Here is a 20,726-nt window from a genome sequence, read left to right on the forward strand (position 1 = left end):
ATAAAAATAGGCCCGAGGTATTCCTGCCCGTCGTAAGAGGTGACTGAAAGGAGTTTCACACGTTTCGGCCTTTAAGTGATGGTCCCCTATAGGGTTTGACCTCCATTCTTCAAACTTTTCCCAAAGAGCAAGCCAATTGGGGAAGGGCACCTTACATGGTGCATCGTGTCCATCGTGCATTGAGATCTTTAGCCCACTTTCTCGTCGTCGCATTTCAGTCCCGCTCATTCTCCTTCTGCTTTTCTTGGGCAAGGACACCTTCCTGGGTGCGTTTTCCACCATGCACTATGCTGTGTCAGTTTGTGTGTCGACGATGACTTTGGACTTTTTTGCACCTGATATCCAGCACGGTAGCCAATCCGTTGTGGTGGGGCCGCCATGTACCCTGTTGGTTGTAGCCTCCCGACCACACAGGGACTGCTCTGCTGGTGCCTGCACCGTTAACTCCCCAAATAAGCCAAGGTGTAGATGCCCATCACCCTGGGGCATCGGGAGACCTGGCAATGGCCATCCCACCGGGTGGCCTCTGCTGCGGCTGTGTGGCGCCCGTGGGAAGGCCCCCTGGTTGAGTGGGTGGCATCAGGGTGGATGACACGCAATGAAGCGTAGTACATCATTACTTGCTGGTGAAGAAATACCAGCAGTCTCTAAATGCTCATGAGCTCAATTCAACGCACAGGAGTGTAACACCAAATCGTTCCCCTCCCTGGCCATACCATGCAAGGAACATTAGGCTAAGGATGGTAGTCGATCTTATTCCCCCCTGTGCCTTGTATGTTCAAGAGCTAATGGGGAATCTTTCATGACAATGAAGCCTCAGTTTTTTGTTGAGAATTTAAAACACGTTTAGGGAGGTGGGGGGATTGTCCAAAATGAGATTTGGGTCAGTCTTGATCAAAACAGCATCCTCTGCCAGGTCATGGACGTTACTCACTTGTGACAAGCTGGGGGATGTTTCTGTAACCATCACGCCCCATAAGAGCTTAAATATGGTCCAGGGTATCATGTTTCACAGGGACCTTCTTTTGCAGTCTGACGACTAGCTGCGCGCCAATTTAGAGTGGCGAGGTGTACATTTCGTCCACCGGGGTCGATGGATAATCGGGTTGCCATCGGTGCCTTCATCTTGGCCTTCAAGGGTGATACATGGCCCAAGAAGGTCAAAGTGATGGTCTAGTGCTGTGATGTAAAGCCCGATATCCCTCTCCCGATGTGGTGCTTTAAGTGCTGGAAGTGCGGCCATATGTCTTCCCGCTGTACTTCCAGCATCAAATCCCAATACTCCATGTGCCCCGCCTCCCATCTGTGTCAACTGCGGAGAGCACCATTCGTTTTGCTCACCTGACTGCAGGATTCTCAAGAAAGAAAGGACAATTATGGATTACAGGACCCTGACCTAGAATGAGGCTAAGAGAAAATTTGAACGCCTGCACGCTCTATGTATGACATCGTCTTATGCCAGCGCTACAACGTTTCTGGCACCATCAGCTCCATCATCCCCAGTCACCTCTCAGAGCTGGAAGACTACACCTGCCCCCTTGATGGTGGGTGGCATTTCCCTCCCAGCGTCTGTCCCCACTTCTAACCCAGAGAAGCATAAGTCTTCTTCAGCTTCTCTTGTTAGGAAGGGGTCCCTTGGGTCACTTCCTTCCGAGGTTTCTGCTAGTGGGAAAGATGACACCCGCCAGGGGCAGAAGAGCTCAAAAGCAGCCGGTTGTAGGGCTTCACGCTCATCCTCAGTCCCGGAGACTGAGCCAGTGAAGTCCTCCCAGCCAGGGAAACCCAAGGAGCAGCAAGAGAAATCCAAAAAGCAGTCCCCTAAGACCAAGGAAATTGCGGTGGCACCCACACCACCGCTACCTACAAGCTCTGCATCTGAGGATGGGGGTGGAGATTCTGGCGTCCGCTGAGGACATAGATCTCGCCAGACCCTCAGACGCAATGGACGTAGGCTGCTCAGGCAATAAGCCAGTAGCAGCAGGTGACTCTGAGGCGTAAACTGCCTCACTGAATGTACCATGCTGTCCTAGTCTCTCGATGACGTCATCCTCCAGTGGAATTGCGGCAGTTTTTTCCACCACCTTGCTGAGCTACGGCAACTGTTAAGCTTTGCACCTGTTATCTGCATTGCCCTCTGGGAATCCTGGTTACCGACAATGCGGACCCTTGCTGTACACGGCTGTAAGGGATAATACAGGATCCATAGTGACTATAATGAAGTGTCAGTTGGAGTTTGCATTTATGTCCTAAACTCAGTCTGTAGTGACACTGTGCCCCTTCAAACCCTTCTTGAAGCTGTGGCTGTCAGAATAAGGATGACGCAGGAATTAACTGTATGCAATGTATATTTTCCTCCAGATGGTGCAGTACCCCTGAATGTGTTAGCTGCACTGATTGATCAACTCCCTAAACCTTTCCTACTTTTGGGAGATTTTAATGCCCGTAACCCCTTGTGGGTGGCACTGTACTTACTGGCTGAGGCAGAGATGTCGAAACTTTACTGTCTCATACGCCATACTGGCGGAAGTAAAGCTGTGAGGACGGGGCATGAGTCATGCTTGGGTAGCTCAGTTGGTAGAGCACTTGCCCGCGAAAGGCAAAGGTCCCGAGTTCGAGTCTCGGTCCAGCACACAGTTTTAATCTGCCTGGAAGTTTCTTTACTTCTCAGTTCGACCTCTGCCTCTTAAATACTGGGGCTGCCACACATTTCAGTGTGGCTCATGGTAGTTACTCGGCCATTGATTTATCAATTTGCAACCCAGGACTTTTCTCATCGCACCGAGCGAGGTGGCGCGGTGGTTTGACACTGGACTCGTATTCAGGAGGATGACGGTTCAATCCCACATCCGGCCATCTTGGTTTAGGATTTCAGTGATTTCCCTAAATCACTCCAGACAAATCCCGGGATGGTTCCTTTGAAAGGGCACAGACGACTTCCTTCCCCATCCTTCCCTAATCCGATGAGACCAATGACCTATCTGTCTGGTCTCCTTCCCCAAACAACCCATCCAACTTCTCTCATCTATCCACTGGAGAGCACATGACGGCCTGTGTGGTAGTGAATACTTCTCCATCTACCTGTCACTGCCCTGGCATCAGGCGCACGGACACATGCCCAGATGGACCTTAAACAAGGCGAACTGGGAAAGTTTCAACTCTGCTGTCACCGTTGAATCTCCCTCACACAGTTACATCGATGTGATGGTTGAGCAGGTGACTATAACAATCCTTTCTCTAGCAGAAAATGCGATCCCTTGCTCTTTAGGATGCCCCCAGCATAGGGCAGTCCCTTGGTGGTCGCCAGAAGTCACTGAAGCAATTATGGAGCATCAGTGAGCTCTACAGCAGCATAAGTGGCACTCTTCCCTAGAGCACCTCATAGCCTTTAAACAGCTTCGTGCCTGCATTCACCAAGTTATCAAATGATGGAAGCAGGAGTGTTGGGACAGATACGTCTCAACCATTGGGTTCCATACGTCACCTTCCCAAGTCTAGGCAACGATCAAATGTCTTTTCGGGTACCAGACCCCAGCAGGCATTTCTGGTGTTACCACGAATGGTGTGTTATCTACCGACACAAACGTGATTGCCGAGCACTTTGTTCAAGCCCCTGCATTGGAGAATTATCCCCCATCCTTTCGCACTCTCAGACAGCGGCTGGAAGGGAAAGTCCTCTCATTCACTACTCGCCACAGTGAATCCTATAATGCCCCATTTGCAGAGTGGGAGCTCCTCAGTGCCCCTGCACATTGCCCCAACACAGCTCCTGGGCCTTATCGGATCCACAGCCAGATGATTAAACATCTCTCATCTGGGTACAAGCGACACATCCTCGTCATCTTCATCCGACTCTGGTGCGATGGTGTCTTTCCATTGCAGTGGCGGGAGAGAACCATCATTCCGGTGCTCAAACCCGGTAAAAACCCACTTGATGTGGATAGCTATCGGCCCATCAGCCTCACCAACATTCTTTGTAAGCTGCTGGAACATTTGGTGTGGCGGCGGTTGGGTTGGGACCTGGGGTCACGTGGCCTACTGGCTCCATGTCAGGGCGGCTTCCAAGAGGGTCACTCTACCACCAATAATCTTGTGTCTCTCGAGTCTACCATCGAAACAGCCTTTTCCAACACCAACACCTGGTTGCCATCTTTTTTGACTTACGTAAAGCATACAACATGACCTGGCGACATCGTATCCTTACCACATTGTGTGAGTGGGGTCTCTGGGGCCCGCTCCCGATTTTTATCCTGTTGCTCTGTACTTTCCGTATCCAAGTTGGTACCTCCCACAGTTCCATCCATATCCAGAAGAATGGAGTCTCAGAGGGCTCTGTATTGAGTGTCTCTCTCTTTTTGTGGCCATTAATGGTCTAGCAGCAGTTGTTGGGCCCTCTTGTCTCACCTTCTCTTTATGCAGAAGACTTCTGCATTTCGTACTGCTGCTCCAGTTCTTGTGTTGTTGAGCGTCTCCTACAGGGAGCCATCCACAAGGTGCAGTCATGGGCTCTAGCCCACGGCTTCCAGTTTTCCCCCATGAATGTGTGTCGTGCATTTCTGTCTGCATCGTACCATTCATCCAGAACCAGCACTTTACCTTAATGATGATCCACTCACTGTAATGAAGATATATCGATTCTTAGGTCTGGTTTTCGGTGCTCATTTGACTTGGCTTCCTCGTTTTCATCAGGTTAAATGGAAATGTTGGCAGCACCTCAGTGCCCTCCACTGCCTGAGCAACACTGGGGTGGAGATCACTCCATGCTGCTGCAGCTCTACAGAGCCCTTGTTCAGCCCCGCCTTAACTATGGGAGTGTGATTTATGGCTCAGCGGCACCCTCAGCATTCCGTTTGCTCGACCCATTGCACCATTGTGGAGTTTGACTAGGGACAGGAGCTTTTAGGACGAGTCCTGTGACAAGTGTATTGGTGTAGGCTGGAGTCCCTCCATTGAAGATCAGACGTGCACTACTGCTTGCCAGTTATGTTGCATGCATTCATAGCTCTCCTGAACATCCTAATTACCATCTTCCTTTCCCAAGCACAGCGGTTCACCTCCCACATAGGCGGCCCAGGTCAGGGCTAACGATTGCGGTTTGCATGCGATTGCTTCTGTCTGAACTGGAGTCCTTCCCTTCACCACCTCTGCTCAAGGTCAATTCACATACTCCTCTGTGGTGTAGCTGTATGACGAAACTTTGCCTGGACCTTTCACGTGGCCATCTGCGGCTCTCCGCTGTCACTTCCTCTTGATTCTTGAAGTGTTCCGGGGCTCTAAAGTGGTTTACACCAATGGCTCGATGGCCGATGGTAATGTTGGCTTTGCCTTTGTCCAGAGAGGCCGTATTGAACAGCATTCCTTGCCCGATGGCTGCAGTGTATTCACTGCAGAGCTGGTGGCCATATCTCGTGCACTTCAGTATATCTGTTCATGCCCCGAGGAATCGTTTCTTCTGTGTACTGACCCCTTGAGCAGCGGTACAAGCTATCGACCATTGCTATCTTTGCCATCCGTTGGTGGTGTCCATCCAGGAGTCCATCTATGCCCTGGACCGGTCCCGTCATTCAGTGGTGTTTGTTTGGACCCCAGCACACATTGGCATCCTGGGCAGCGAACTTGTTGGCAGACTGGCCAAACAGGCTGCGTGGAAACTGCTTCTGGAGATGGGCGTCTCTGAACCTTGCATGTGTTCTGACCTATGCTGTATGGTTTTTCGGCTTTGGGAGACGGAATGGCATAATAGTACACACAACAAACTGCATGTCATTAAGGAGACTATGAATGTGTGGAAGTCTTCCATGCGGGCCTCTTGCAGGGAATCAATTGTCCTCTCCCGGCTGCGTGTTGGCCATGCTTGGGTGACCCACCGTTACCTCTTGCACCATGAAGACCCGCCTCAGTGTCGGTGCGGTGCCCTGTTGACAGTGGCCCATATTCTCTAGCACTGTCCCACTCTGACTGCCCAGCAACAAAATCTTGGGTTACTGGGCTCGTTGCCACTCATTTTATCTGACAATGCCTCATTGGCTGATTTAGTTTTTCGTTTTATTCATGAGGGTGGGTTTTATCATTTGATCTAAGTTTTAGCACATGTCCTTTTTTCCATCTGTCCCCTCCACCCTAGTGCTTTTAGTGTGGGGGTTTTAATGTGTTGCAGAGTGGCTGGCTTCTCCTTTTTATTCTCGTGGTCAGCCAGCCACTGTATTCTGCCTTCTTGGTTTACTCTCTTCCATTTCTAGCATCTCTCTGTTTTCTTGTCCTCCTTTGTTCCTTTTAGTGTTCGCTGCCTTTCCTTTGCTCTTGTGGTTTTTCCTTTCCTTCCGTTCTGTGTTATATGTCTCATCTGTTTTATTCCCACACTTGTGGCATTGTTTTATTACGAACGAGGGACCGATGACCTCATAATTTGGTCCCTTCCCCCCTCTTTTAAACCAACCAATCAACCATAATGTTGACACCTGCCGGGACTAAAAATAAGTGTAAACCTACCTCACTATGTTGTGGAACATGGAACATCTGTACTATGAAGCAAGGCATCTCAGACACCTTTGGAAACTCTCAAGATCTCACAAAACAGCCGTGATTGACCTGGAATTAGCCAGGCTTACTGTTGCTGTAGAAGCCTTGCAGGAAACCAGACTACCAGATGAGGATTCAGTTCAGGAGGGAAATTACACATTTTTCTGGAAAGGAAAGGATGTTTGTTGCCAGACACAGACAACATGATGTTTGACTTTGCCATTCGCAATGATCTATTATACACCACTTTTAGACCAATTGGGATCTCAGAAGGCATTATGACTTTTGCTTTTGTCAACTATGAGCGGACCAATATCACTGATAGCTGTACATGCACCAATGTTGACCTTGAGTGCAGACCTAAAGCATCAGTCTTAGGAACATCTCAGTGAAGTGTTGCAGGGAGTGCATCCTTCAGATATGCGTTCTAGGCAACTTATGTGCCCACATCACATGTGATTCTGCCGTTTGACCAGACTGTCTAGGCACACATGGGGTGGGGAAGATGAATGAGAACAGTTTATGGCTGCTTGAATGTTGTGCCAAATACCAACTGTGCATCACTAACACTTACTTTAAAGGCAAGACGAGGCATGAGGTCTCCTATATGTATCCTTACTCCAAACATTGGTGTTGACTTGATCTTATTTTAACTAAGAGGAAAGATGTCCACCATTTTCTCCATGCATACTCTTTCCTATTGCTAATTGTGGCACTGGTTATATAATAGCAGTTGCAAAAGTTAGCTTCATTCCTCTGCTAAGACACCTAGCAAAACAAAGATCTAAACTGTGCAAAATTAAGGACTCTGGGACAGTAGAAATATTTTGTGGTAGAGTTTGGAAAGAAATTGATACCTGAGACCAAATGCACCCATTGTTGAAGACTGGCTTAAAATCAAGTTACTTCTTATCGTTTACGGCCAGCACTACATTTGGTACTTTGAAAGCAAAATCCCATAATTGGCTCCATGAGAATATTGATGTCATGAAACTGCTCCTTGATTCTAAGTGTCAGGCAACTATCAACTGGCACTTAAACCTTCACAACACTACCTGCAGGGTTCTAAGCAAAGCAAAGGCAGTCGTTCAGCACACTTTGTTAACACATATTGGGAGAAACATTGCACCAGCATACAGGAATGTACCAATGCTGGAAACATCGGCGGAGTGTATTTGGGTATCAAGAAAGCCATTGGGCCTGCTCCTAGGAAAGACTGAATCACTTGAGGAGTTCAGTGGCACAGTCATCAAAGATTGTAATCAACAGTTTGCAACGAAGGGTGGAACACATGCTGTGAGCGGTCACATCCGGTGAACATCAGCCCAATAGCAGCAGCAGAAATTTCTCATTTGTCACTTTGCCATGAGCTGGGCGAGGAGCCTACGAAGGAGCAACTTCAGTGAGCTGTTGTGCACCTTAAATGCAAGAAATGCCATGGCAAAGACAACAACCACTCAGAATTTATCAAACTGACTCCACTTCTACCAGTGCTCTATAACCTCGTATTGAAATTTTAGTCTGTGGTGCTGTGCAGCAGGATATGCAAGATGCCAACATTATCACTCTATACAAAGGTAAAGGCAATCATGGGGATTGCAGTTGTTACCGTGGAATTTCGCTGCTGACTATCATCAGAGTAGCATTCACCCGTTTGGTGCTGGGCATACTGGACAAGCTTGTGGAGCTTATGTAACCTGAATCTCAATGTTGGTTTTGAGCTCAGTGGTCTACTACTTGTTATGATCTTCGCACTCTGACAAATTCAGGAAAACACCACAAGCCAAAGACACCATAGTCCATTGCTTTCATCGAGCTAAACAAGGCATTTGACACAGTCAGCAGGGACTGTGTACTTTATTAGTGAAGACAGGGTGTCCTCCAAAACTCTCCCGTTACATATCTATGTTCCAGGGCTGTCGAGAAACTTAAAAACATCTTGTTACTCAGAGCCAAGTGCTATCATGAGGACTTATTTGTAAGTAAACTTTTATTTTCTGACGATGCAGCTTTCATGGCAGACACTCAAGAGGATTTTCAAAGGCTTACGCACATTATGTCACAAGGACACACTGATTCACCTGCCATATGAAAAGGTGGACCCTTCTTGAGGGTAGTCAACAAATTCTGCTATCCTGGTTAGCTAGAGTCAGGTCTTTCTCTAGATGACGAAATAAATGCAAGAATTGGCAAAGTAGTGAACACTTTTGGTAAGCTCTGCACAAGAGTATGGGACAACAAATACTGTACACTGACCCCAAAAATGTTCATCTATCAAGCTTACATTCTGTGAGCGTCCTCTTTATGGTGCCGAGACCTGGACACCATATGCCAAACAAAACAAGCTCAACACCTTTCATCTGTAGTGCATTAAAAAACATTCTAGGCAAAACATGGAGGGACCATGTGACAGATGGTCCTGAATGCTGCGAAACTACAGAGTATCACCACCACTCTGAAGGTGGCTAAGACACTTACATTGTTGAGCCCACACCCATCTTCCCTGAGATACACAACTTAGTGGGATAGAACATGCCATGAGACCGACTGGAACACCTGCTTAACGCTTTAAAGATTGCGTCAAGTGCAAGTAGCTGTAGATGTAGGAAGTATGCAGCAGACCTCAGCAGTTAAGGTGGCTAGGACAGTTGCAAAGTCTAAGAGAAAGAAGAAGGTTCTGCTGTTAGGTAGTTCTCATGGTAGAGGTGTAGGCCAGCAGTTGCAGGAAGTTTTGGGGAGTGAGTACCAGGTCACCAGCATTGTGAAGCCTAATGCAGGATTGGCTCAGGTGACTTTTAACATAGGGGGGGGGGGGTTATGTAGGGATTTTACTAAAGAGGATCAGGTAGTGATTGTGGGTGGGGCTGGTAATAGTATTGATAGGGATGGGGAGTATGACATAGATGGTGACCTGGAAAAGATAGCCACTCAGACTGGCAACACGAATGTGCATTTCGTGGAACTGTTTCAGCGTCACGATCGGCCTCATCTTAATACAGCCGTCAGGCGTAATAACATGAGACTTGGGGGTGCGCTGATGACAGAAGGCATGAGTCACATTTCAGTGGTGTCGGTGGAGTCTATCAGTAGGACGGGTTTCACTAGACATGGCCTGCACCTCAACAGGTATGGGAAGGGGAGGTTGGCAAAACTTATAGGTGACAGCATAGGTGGGGGTGGTGGGATCACTCGTGGGAAAATTCTGGTAGTTGTGGGTGTTAGAGCATATACCTTTTTTAGATTGAAGTCAGCTGATAGGTATTCCTGCCTAAGGGAAGTCTCTCTAACAAAGAAACCACTTTCTACAAAGCTTGGGTATCCGATTAATGAGGGAATTAGTATATTTCATCAAAATATACAAGGTATTAGAGATAAAGTTAGTGAACTGCTTATAGATGTTGACTCTGAAATTATTGGTATATCTGAACACTTCTTAAATAAGGAGATAATTCAGAGGCTTCCTTTACCAGGATACAGGTTGGCTGGCAGCTTTTCTAGGAGCTCTTTGCGGTGTGGGGGAGTAGCCATGTATGTGAAAAACGGTATCCCATTTGAGTCAATTGATGTTTCAAAGTACTGCACTGAAAAGGTGTTTGAATGTTGTGCAGGTGTGGTTAAATTTAGTGGAGCTAAACTTCTTACTGTTGTTATTTATAGATCCCCAGACTCCGATTTCACAACATTTTTGCTAAAGCTAGAGGAGGTTCTTGGTTCACTTTATAGGAAATACAAAAAGTTAGTTATATGTGGTGACTTCAGTATTAATTGTATAAGTGATTGTGCAAGGAAAAGGATGCTGGTAGACCTCCTTAACTCATATAATCTTATGCAAACCGTATTCTTTCCAACGAGAGTGCAAGGGAACAGTAGAACAACCATAGACAATATTTTTGTTCATTCGTCGTTATTAGAAGGGCATTCTGTTAGCAAAAAGGTGAATGGCCTCTCAGATCATGATGCACAAATTTTAAGTCTAAAAGATTTTTGTGCTGCAACACATGTTAAATATAGTTACCAACTTTTTAGGAAAGCTGATCCAGTTGCTGTACAGACTTTTGTAAACCTTATCAAGGAACAAGAGTGGCAAGATGTTTATAGTGCTGATACAGTAGACGATAAATATAATGCTTTCCTCAAGACTTTTCTCGTGCTCTTTGAAAGTTGCTTTCCATTAGAACGTTCAAAACAGGGTACTAGCACAAACAGGCAGCCTGGGTGGCTGACTAAAGGGATAAGAATATCTTGTAGAACAAAGTGGCAATTATATCAAAACGTTAGAAACAGTCAAAATCTAAATGCAGCAGCCCATTACAAATAGTATTGTAAGGTGCTTAAAAAAGTTATTAGGAAGGCAAAAAGTGTGTGGTATGCAGATAGAATAGCTAAGTCTCAGGATAAAATTAAAACCATATGGTCAGTCGTAAAGGAAGTGGCTGGTCTGCAGAGACAGGTCGAGAATATAGAATCAGTGCGTAGTGGGGATGTCCATGTTACTGATAAGTCGCATATATGTACAGTACTTAATAATCACTTTCTGAATATAGCAGGTGAACTAAATAGAAACCTAGTCCCAACAGGGAATCATATAGCGCTTTTAGAAAAAAGTGTTTCGAGACTGTTACCTGAAATGCTCCTCCATGATACTGACAAGAGGGAGATTGAGTTAATAATTAAATCACTAAAGACCAAGAACTCTCATGGATATGACGGGGTATCTAGCAGAATACTGAAGTATTGTTCCACGTATGTTAGCTCAGTACTTAGCCATATCTGTAACTTTTCCTTTAGGAGTGGTCGGTTTCCTGACCGATTAAAGTACTCGGTAGTGAAGCCACTTTATAAAAAGGGAGACAGGGATAATGTTGACAATTATAGACCTATTTCTATGCCATCGGTGTTTGCTAAAGTTATCGAGAGGGTTGTATATACAAGGTTACTGCAGCATTTAAATTCACATAATTTGCTGTCAAATGTACAGTTTGGTTTTAGAAATGGCTTAACAACTGAAAATGCTATAGTCTCTTTTCTCTGTGAGGTTTTGGACGGATTAAATAAAAGGTTGCGAACGTTAGGTGTTTTCTTTGATTTAACGAAGGCTTTTGACTGTGTTGACCACAAAATATTACTGCAGAAGTTGGAACATTATGGAGTAAGGGGAGTAGCTTACAATTGGTTCGCCTCTTCCTTTAAGAACAGAAAGCAGAAGGTAATCCTCCGCAATATTGAGAGTGGTAATGATGTTCAGTCCCAACGGGGCACTGTTAAATGGGGCGTTCCCCAAGGGTCGGTGCTGGGGCCACTGCTGTTTCTTATTTATGTAAATGATATGCCTTCTAGTATTACAGGTGATTCAAAAATATTTCTGTTTGCTGATGACACCACCTTGGTAGTGAAGGATCTTGTGTGTAATATTGAAACATTATCAAATAATGTAGTTCATGATATAAGTTCGTGGCTTGTGGAAAATAATTTGATGCTAAATCACAGTAAGACTCAGTTTTTACAGTTTCTAACCCACAATTCAACAAGAACTGAGATTTTAATCAGACAGAATGGGCATGTTATAAGCGAGACGGAACAGTTCAAGTTCCTAGGCGTACGGATAGATAGTAAGCTGTTGTGGAAAGCCCATGTTCAGGATCTTGTTCAGAAACTAAATGCCGCTTTATTTACCATTAGAACAGTATCTGAAATAAGTGACATTTCAACACGAAAAGTAGTATACTTCGCATATTTTCATACGCTTATGTCATATGGTATTATTTTTTGGGGTAATTCTTCTGATTCAAAAAGGGTATTTTTGGCTCAAAAACGGGCTGTTCGAGCTATGTATGGTGTAAGTTCGAAAACCTCTTGTCGACCCCTATTCAATAGTCTGGGAATTTTGACATTGCCCTCACAGTATGTATTTTCTTTAATGTTGTTTGTTGTTAGCAATATTAGCTTATTCCCAACAGTTAGCAGCTTTCACTCAGTTAATACTAGGCAGAAATCAAATCTGCATGTGGAATGCACTTCCTTGACTCTTGTGCAGAGAGGAGTGCAGTATTCTGCTGCATCCATTTTCAATAAGCTACCACAAGAACTCAAAAATCTTAGCAGTAGCCCAAACACTTTTAAGTCTAAACTGAAGAGTTTCCTCATGGCTCACTCCTTCTATTCTGTCGAGGAGCTCCTGGAAGAGCTAAAAAATTAAGCAAATCCCAGTGTTACATTCTTGATTTTCTTTATTTAAACTAACGACTTGTCGCCTGAATATGTTTCTTATATTTCATTTTATCTGTTTCTACAATCGTGTTATAATTTCTTGTATTGACTCGTTCCATGACCATGGAGACTTCTCCTAAATGTGGTCCCACGGAACAATAAATAAATAAATAAATAAAAAATAAAAAAATTTAATACTGACTGTGACAAATGGGAGAAGCTTGCTGAAGATCACAGCAGGTGTTGAAAACTCATCAAGCCTGGCAGAAACTTAGCTGCAAAATGAGTAAGTAGACCGGTGCCTCTAATGAACGTCTCTGGTGTGGTTTGCACTTGCCCACCTGTGGGTGCCAAGTAGACTCTCGCATTGGACTCCTGAGTCACCAAAGGAAGTGCCTGTGTGGTGTTACTTGAGTCTTCCAGTGAGAAGTATAGGCCATTGATGTGTTGATCGAGTGATAAGACTGCCATGTGTTGTCTGTACACTTGTCACAATAGTCCAGTTGTTCACCTGAGAATTCTTCATAAACAAAACATTAGTGTATGAATATAAGGACTATAAAGCCAAATGTAGAGTGAAAGGAAGAGAAGATATGTAAGTAGAGTGAGAGGAAGACAGGATATGTAAAACTTTAAATTATCTACAGGTATTCCTGCTGGTGTATATCACACTAGTAGTATTAAGGATGTTAAAGTAGGTGAAATTACAGGAAAGATGACCAGTCTTGTCTATGGATGCCTTCTTCTCCAGCTTCTCTCCAGTGATAAAATAAAGCAAATAATATTCAAATAGTGGGCTCCCTAGTTAACATTAATCTATGTTTCTACATTTGATTTGGAATGCAGGAAGCAACTCTCCGGAGCTAATATGGGATTCATGAAATGCTTGATGTTCTTTGTTTTTCTAATTTGCAGTGCAAGCTGATGGCTCACTAAAAGTTGTAACCAAAGTAGCCATTCCATCTTCACCAAATACTCAACTTACCAGCGGAAAGAGTACTCTCACATCTCTTCTGACTAGCACAAACAACACTTCTGGCAAGGCATTACTGGGTACAAGGCGAATTTTCATGACTAAAGGTAATTTAATTATAAAATATGACCTTTGTACTTTAGCTACTACATAAAACTGTTTGTGAATAACTTGTTTCTCAATTGACAAATATGTATTAGATAGCAGTGTGGGCATAACCCTGTGCCTTTTTGTTTGCAGTTATTTTCTAGTATTTGCAAGATTTAGTCAGCTCACATTACAAATATAAATTTTTCCACAGAAGTATGCAAACATCCTTTTCTTTCACTTTTGTCCTTATGAGTTACCACTAGTATTTGCTGTTCCCGTCATGTCTGTAAACATAAACTTACATACAGTAAAACTGAAATATGTGTGATCATTGTCTAATTAGTGCTTATTTTTCATCCTCGTCGTGAGGATTCCACTTTTTGGTCTTTGTGATTTGAAATAGCCACCTGTTCCATACTATGTGGTCTTATTACATATCTTTGTTATGAATGTTTATGCTTAATTATAAGTTTTACTAGTGTTTATAAGTGTATACAGCATTCCATTTCTCTCCAAATTAAGTGACAGTAGTGGTATGTCACTGATCATCACTAGCATTGCTAAAGATCAGCCTTAGCTCCTCATCCCAGTAAGGCTAGAACAGTTATAACTTAAGTCTTCTGACATTGAGGCTAATCTGTCTGGCTATGATTTTCATGTGCATTCTGTGTACGGCATGCATCATACAGTTATATAATCTGGCAAATTCATTTAGGAAATGTCAAATGTTTCTGAGCCAGCCATAAATTCATTCTCTCTCTCTCTCTCTCTCTCTCTCTCTCTCTCTCTCTCTCTCTCTCTCTCTCGTATCATACACAATTCTTCCATTCCACCACACCAAAAGTGTCTTCTTCCATGTGCTGCACTGCACCATCTTTTGTTGATAATTTCAAAAACACGTCTATCTTAACCACCACCAAATTGTAATATGGGCTCACAGATCACCGTAGCCAATCTCACTGAACACTCACATCTGATTTTTAAATCGTACTGTTAGAAAACAGGGGACACTATTTGCAGTTTAACTAATGAAAAAATGTGATTTATGATTTGCATTATAACTGGACACTTTGTTGTAAATAATCTGGTATTGTGGACACATCTCCACTACTGAGATTGATTTGGAAAAGATTTTGAAAACCCATGGCCTCTCCTAACATTTCTTACACAAGTTAAAAACTCCTCTCGCATTTTAGTTCTTTTGTTGCTGTCAGTTCATCAGCATGTACAGAATCTTGGCTTTAACTATCAGTAATACACACATCAAAAAAAGTTTTGCATAACCTCTGTTCCGAGAGTTCAGGAACCTGTGCAGAAAAACATCATTTCCGCCCTTTTTATTGCTCATGGAAACCACACATTGTGTGTTGTACCACTGTACAGCAAGACCTTCAGAAGTGGTGGTCCAGATTGTTGTACACACCAGTACCTCTAATACCCAGTAGCACGTCCTCTCTCATTGATGCATGCCTGTATTCGTCATGGCATACTATTATCTACAAGTTCATCAAGGCATTGTTGGTCCAGGTTGTCCCACTCCTCAAAGGCAATTTGGCATAGATCCCTCAGAGCAGTTGGTGAATCACATCGTCCATGAACAGGCCTTTTGAGTCCATCCCAGGCATGTTCGATAGGGTTCATGTTTGGAGAACATGCTGGCCACTCTAGTCCAGTTCCTGTCCGTCTGTACCTCCTCCATGTCTGAACATCGCTTTGGTTTACTCTGAGATGTCTGGACACTTTCCTTGTTGAGAGCCCTTACTGGCACAAAGTAACAATGTGGACACGATCAAACCGCATTATTGACCATCTAGGTATGATTAAACTACAGACAACATGAGCCGTGTACCTCCTTCCTGGTGGAGTGACTGGAACTGATTGGCTGTCGGACTCTCTATGTCTAAGAGGCGTTGCTCATGCATGGTTGTTTACATCTTTTGGCGGTTTTAGTGACATTCTGAACAATCAAAGGGACTGTGCCTGTGATACAATATCCACAGTCAACCTCTATCTTCAGGAGTTCTGGGAATCGGGGTGATGTAAAACTTTTTTTGATGTGTGTGTATTAAAGATCTCCAGTTGTTACCTGATTTGTAAAATACGTCGCTGCAGCTTTCCCATAAGAGAAACTCCTCCTCATTGTTGATGCCATCTGCACCTGACCTCTTTGTTATTGATCGCTTTTTCTCCCTACACTATCCAGACAAAATTGTTCCTACATATATTTAGTATTCATGGCAAAAGTTTATGTCAACAGTAAAAAGCTTCACAAATGTAAAGTCACACCTGGCAGTACCCTCATGCCCCATGTCTACCCCACCAACACACTTACGTCATAAATTCGTTTGTCATTGTAGCCATATTCATTTATTATACCCTCTCTTACACATATCATCAAAAACAGGGCCTCACCATTGTGAGTGCTCAGGTTTCTGTGACTAGAGTGAGTTAACTTTTTTTTCTGGTTGTAGAGCCATGTCATTTTCCATTGGTAGACCCAGAGCAAGACCACTGCAAATTGAGGCCCAGATATTAATTTTCTCCATTTGGTGACAGTTCAGTTCTTAAAATGTTGGGAGAACCTACACCCAGAAAAATTTGCTAATTTCCCCCACTCAAATGTCTTGCTTGCTATCTTCTGGCTCAGCTTTATTGTGAACCACAGCAGCAGCTTTACTAAGCATTTTACACCAGTTATTCCGGATAACTTTACAATTTTGGCATTGAATTACTGTAATATATAATCTGTTATGTTATTTACACCACATGGGAAGGTGATAATTATGTATAGTTGCAGGGAAACAGGAGAAGAAGACAGAACCATTGTGTTTGAGATATATAAAAGTGACACTTTCTGCACTCCAGCTTTGCGAAAATTCATCATCAATACAAAAATGAATTATGACTACTGTGATAGTAATTGCAACAATAGGCTTAATTTTTGTTTGACACTGTTCGTCCTCGTGACCTGAGTAGCGACAGTTTTGTATCACAAAGTGTCCATTCAACAATTTGGATAGGAGGGAGATGTGTTTGTGAGGAGGGATTGCTAGACAACAGAACATTTATGCCATATGACTGCTCATAGTAAAAGCAGTGTCCCTGACTATGTAAATATGATCAGCAATGAAACATAACAGTAGGAATTCATCGTTTTTGCAAAAGATCAAAACTGCTAGCTGTGTCAGTAATGTAAAATGTGGAACTTCCAGATTTATTGAAATCAGAAAGTATTTGAGTTTTACCTGCAATTTTTCTGTTCCTTTGACCAGGATTAACTGCAAATTTCCCTTCATTCATTTATGTATATTTTTATCTTCCCCTTACCTGTTTTTGTTTTGTTGTTTCTTGTAACTGTAGTGCCAGATTACTCTCTGTCTCTGCCCCACTTTGATGGAATCAGTCATTTTCTTTCCTATCATCTCATGGTGTTTCTGCTTTAGATGCTGTTAAAAAAAATAATGTATGAGGAACACCTCATTTGTGTAATACCTTCATACCCTTCACGTTGTGTGTAATCAACACTGTAATGTAAAACAGCACCTCCCTCATGTTCCATAAAATGAAAATCAAACCACACCCCAAAGGGTATGCTATAAGCAAATGTAGCACAGTGATACTTTTGTCTACTATGTTACATGATATACTGTCTATTCTATTACAAATTTTGTAGCCATCCACCTTGTCAGTGTACACTTACTGGAGACTGCCAGTACTTAACAAAAAATACTTTCTTACTAGAACTGATAGTTTTACTTATTTTATTCTGGCTTCTTTAATTTGTCTCCTCTATGGGAATTATTCATCACTGCTAAACAAATGAATTTATGAGAGATACAGTGAGGCACCAAAATGTTTAAGACTTTGAGAGCTTTCTGCTGTTGAGCTTTGCTTTCAAGATATTTGCAGACTTCTTGTAACTCACTTGCCCTTAGGATCCACAGTAAAAAGTTCTGTACTGTAATAGTGTTAGCCACTGCCCTAGCTCATGGATGAACAGGACCGCAACAGATTCAGGAAACTAGTTGTGTATATCGGTCATAGCCAAGGAATGGGAGGAGCATATGAGCATGTATTTGAGAGAAACAAAGTTCAAATTTATCTGCCTCTCCTCATTTAGGCTTTCCATAATTACCTAGAGTAAGTGTGGTGAATTCTAGTATGATTCTATAAAAAAAGGTCCACATGTGTCCAATCTGAATAAGTGCTCCAGCTGTAGTGCCTTGAGACTCAAAATGATGAGATGTTAAGTACTACCATTATACAGCTGCTCTTTTGATTTACTCTCTCTCTCTCTCTCTCTCTCTCTCTCTCTCTCTGTCACATGTCATCTTCCTCCTTTTGTAATACGGTTCATATTCAAATTACATGTAGTTATTTCTGTACAAGATAGCAACTGTACTTAAAGGCCCAAAAATAACAAACCAGGAGTGATTTATGAGGGTCTATTTTTTTCCTATAGTTAGATATCATACACTACTAGCCTCATATAGAGCAATAATACATATAAATGTTTCCTTAACTTTTTATGAATTTTTGAAATATGAAAATTTTCATTTTTTGTTAAGTTTGGGGTTAGATATCTATGGTGGGACTGAATATGATTTTTGCACAGTTTGTACACCTATATCATAGCAACATACTGTAAAAATTTCAACATTGATATCTGACTGTTAACAAAGATATGAATTTTTGAAAATGAGGAAATAATTTACATTACTCTACAACTGATCTTATGGCTGTTGCCTATTTAAATGGTTTATTGTTTCATTGTGATAAAACGTAATTGTGACATGTATTTAGTTAACACTATCACCCAATATTCATTTAGTTTATTTATTTTTAATAATGCGATATTGAACAATAGGAGCTTTTGCTTTTGTTCTATGGTAATAAAAATGCCCATTTACGTTCAGGTTTATTGTCAATAAAGAAGTACGTTATTGCTGGGTGTGGCATTGTTGTAGTCACTCTGTTCTGAAACCTCTGTTAGAGTGGATGTACATGCTTCATCGAGAGTGCAGAAATATGTTATGTGCTTTGTTCTCTGTGTAATTTGTAATTAATTTTGAGAGATTGACAGGAATGCAATAACATGGACGAACAGTGGTCTGTTGGACAGATAGCAAGTAAAGTGTGTCACAACAGTTCACAGTTCAGTTTCAGAAAAATTGAAAAATGTTAATGACTTTGATGAAGTTAGACAAACTTTGTTTAGATTTCGAGTGAGTTCTTCTGTAACATCAGTGGGTTAGTATCATGAGAAGAAATATATTCTGAAGTACAACCACATTTTTGGAAGAAAGTGCTGTGATCCACTTAAAGTTCATAAAAAGCCTATCATTAAAGGTTTGAGGGAAATAAAACCTTGAACATTTGTCTTTGTTGTGTGAGAGTGAAACAGCTTCCCAAGTGAAATGTAATGTGATTCCTGGAAATTCCCTGTGCCCAAATTATTACTCAAAAATATTTGTTGTGAATCCAGAACCAGAATCATGTAACCTTGTTAATGGTATTTATATTCCTAATGAGGAAACTGTTAGCGTATTGGATTTTGCTTGTTCTAAGTTAGACGCATCCCCTGCTTCAAAATAATAAAATTAAGTAGCAGAAAAAGAAAATCAGCTATTTAAAATAAAGTACAATAAATTTCAGACAAAATTAGAAAAGACTTGGAACCATGCTTTAATAATAGAGATACCAACATTATTTCTAAAGAATAAGAAAACCTACACCAGCATCATCGGACAATATTTGAGCTTAATGGATAAATTAAAAAATTAAATATTCATTGACATCTAAAGAGGAAAAAGTTAAAATTTTAAGTTTGCTCCCCGACTCATGGTCAAGAGAAAAAATAGTTAATGAATTCAACGTTTCTCATCGTTTGGTTAAACGAACCCGAAAATTAGTGAAAGAGCAAGGCATTCTTCCAGTTTTAGGAAAGAAGAAAGAGTAGGTATAGGCGAAGAAACAATTAAAAAGATCCAGCAGTTGACTGAAGATGATGAAAACAGTAGAATGCGCCCAGGTTGCAAAGATAGCAAAAGAGTTGTTATAAATGGAGTTGAAGTAACAAAGCAATAAATGGAGTTGAAGTAACAAAGCAGAAACGACTAGTGCTGTCAAATTTAAATGAACTTGATGTAGCTTTCAAAAATTCTGAATGCAAAATTGGAAGGTAAAAATTTTGTGACCTCCGCCATAAGTGGTGTATTTTGGCTGGATCCTCAAGGACACACTCCTTACGTGTTTGTTTATATAATCAAAATGTCAAACATGATTGTGAGTGCAAAACTCAGTGACCTTAACTACAAAAGAGTTACTAGATTTAATGGTCTGTGACACTAACAGTTATGACTGCATGATGAGTTGGGTAATAAATGCCCTGGTAACAAAACCATTATTGAAGTGTTTCACGAATATGATGATGAAATGCCAGACAGTATTACCTTCAAACAGTGGGTCACAACTGACAGGGCAGAAATGATAACAGTGGTTAAATCTCAGGAAGAGTACATGGAATATTTAATGACAACTTACAAAAACTCGAAGGTCACCACTTGTTTCTAAAATCCAAAGTAAGTTTTTGAAGGACAAAAAAGCACAACTTCATGAAATCGAATGCATAGTGCTAGCTGATTTTGCAGAAAATTTTACATTTGTGATTCCACTGGGTCAGTGTTCAGGCAGCAGTGCATCCATTTATCCTGTCCTTTAAAAATGAGAAAGATGAAGTTTGCAGTGCTTCAATTTGCATTCTAAGTGACTACTTGGAGCATAACACATTGGTTGTACATGTGTTTCAAAAGTATGTACTAAATTACATTAAAAAAAATTTCCCAAGGTTGAGAAGCTGATATACTTTTCAAATGGAAGTGGTGGCCAGTATAAGAACAAAAAGAATTTTTCAAATCTGTGCAACCACAAAGTAGACTTT

The 20,726-nt window shown here is 42.2% G+C and overlaps 1 protein-coding gene across 1 annotated transcript in view; it reads left to right on the forward strand.

Moving 5' to 3' along the window:
- The window catches only part of LOC124614612 (nucleosome-remodeling factor subunit NURF301), a 298,073-nt gene that overhangs the window by 190,245 nt on the left and 87,102 nt on the right, over positions 1 to 20,726 (forward strand). The window contains exon 23 of the mRNA XM_047142958.1: positions 13,639 to 13,803. Within this exon, the coding sequence (XP_046998914.1) occupies positions 13,639 to 13,803 (165 nt within the window). The remainder of the gene's footprint in view (positions 1 to 13,638; positions 13,804 to 20,726) is intronic.

Source organism: Schistocerca americana, chromosome 1, assembly GCF_021461395.2.
Source record: "Schistocerca americana isolate TAMUIC-IGC-003095 chromosome 1, iqSchAmer2.1, whole genome shotgun sequence".
NCBI lineage: Eukaryota > Metazoa > Arthropoda > Insecta > Orthoptera > Acrididae > Schistocerca > Schistocerca americana.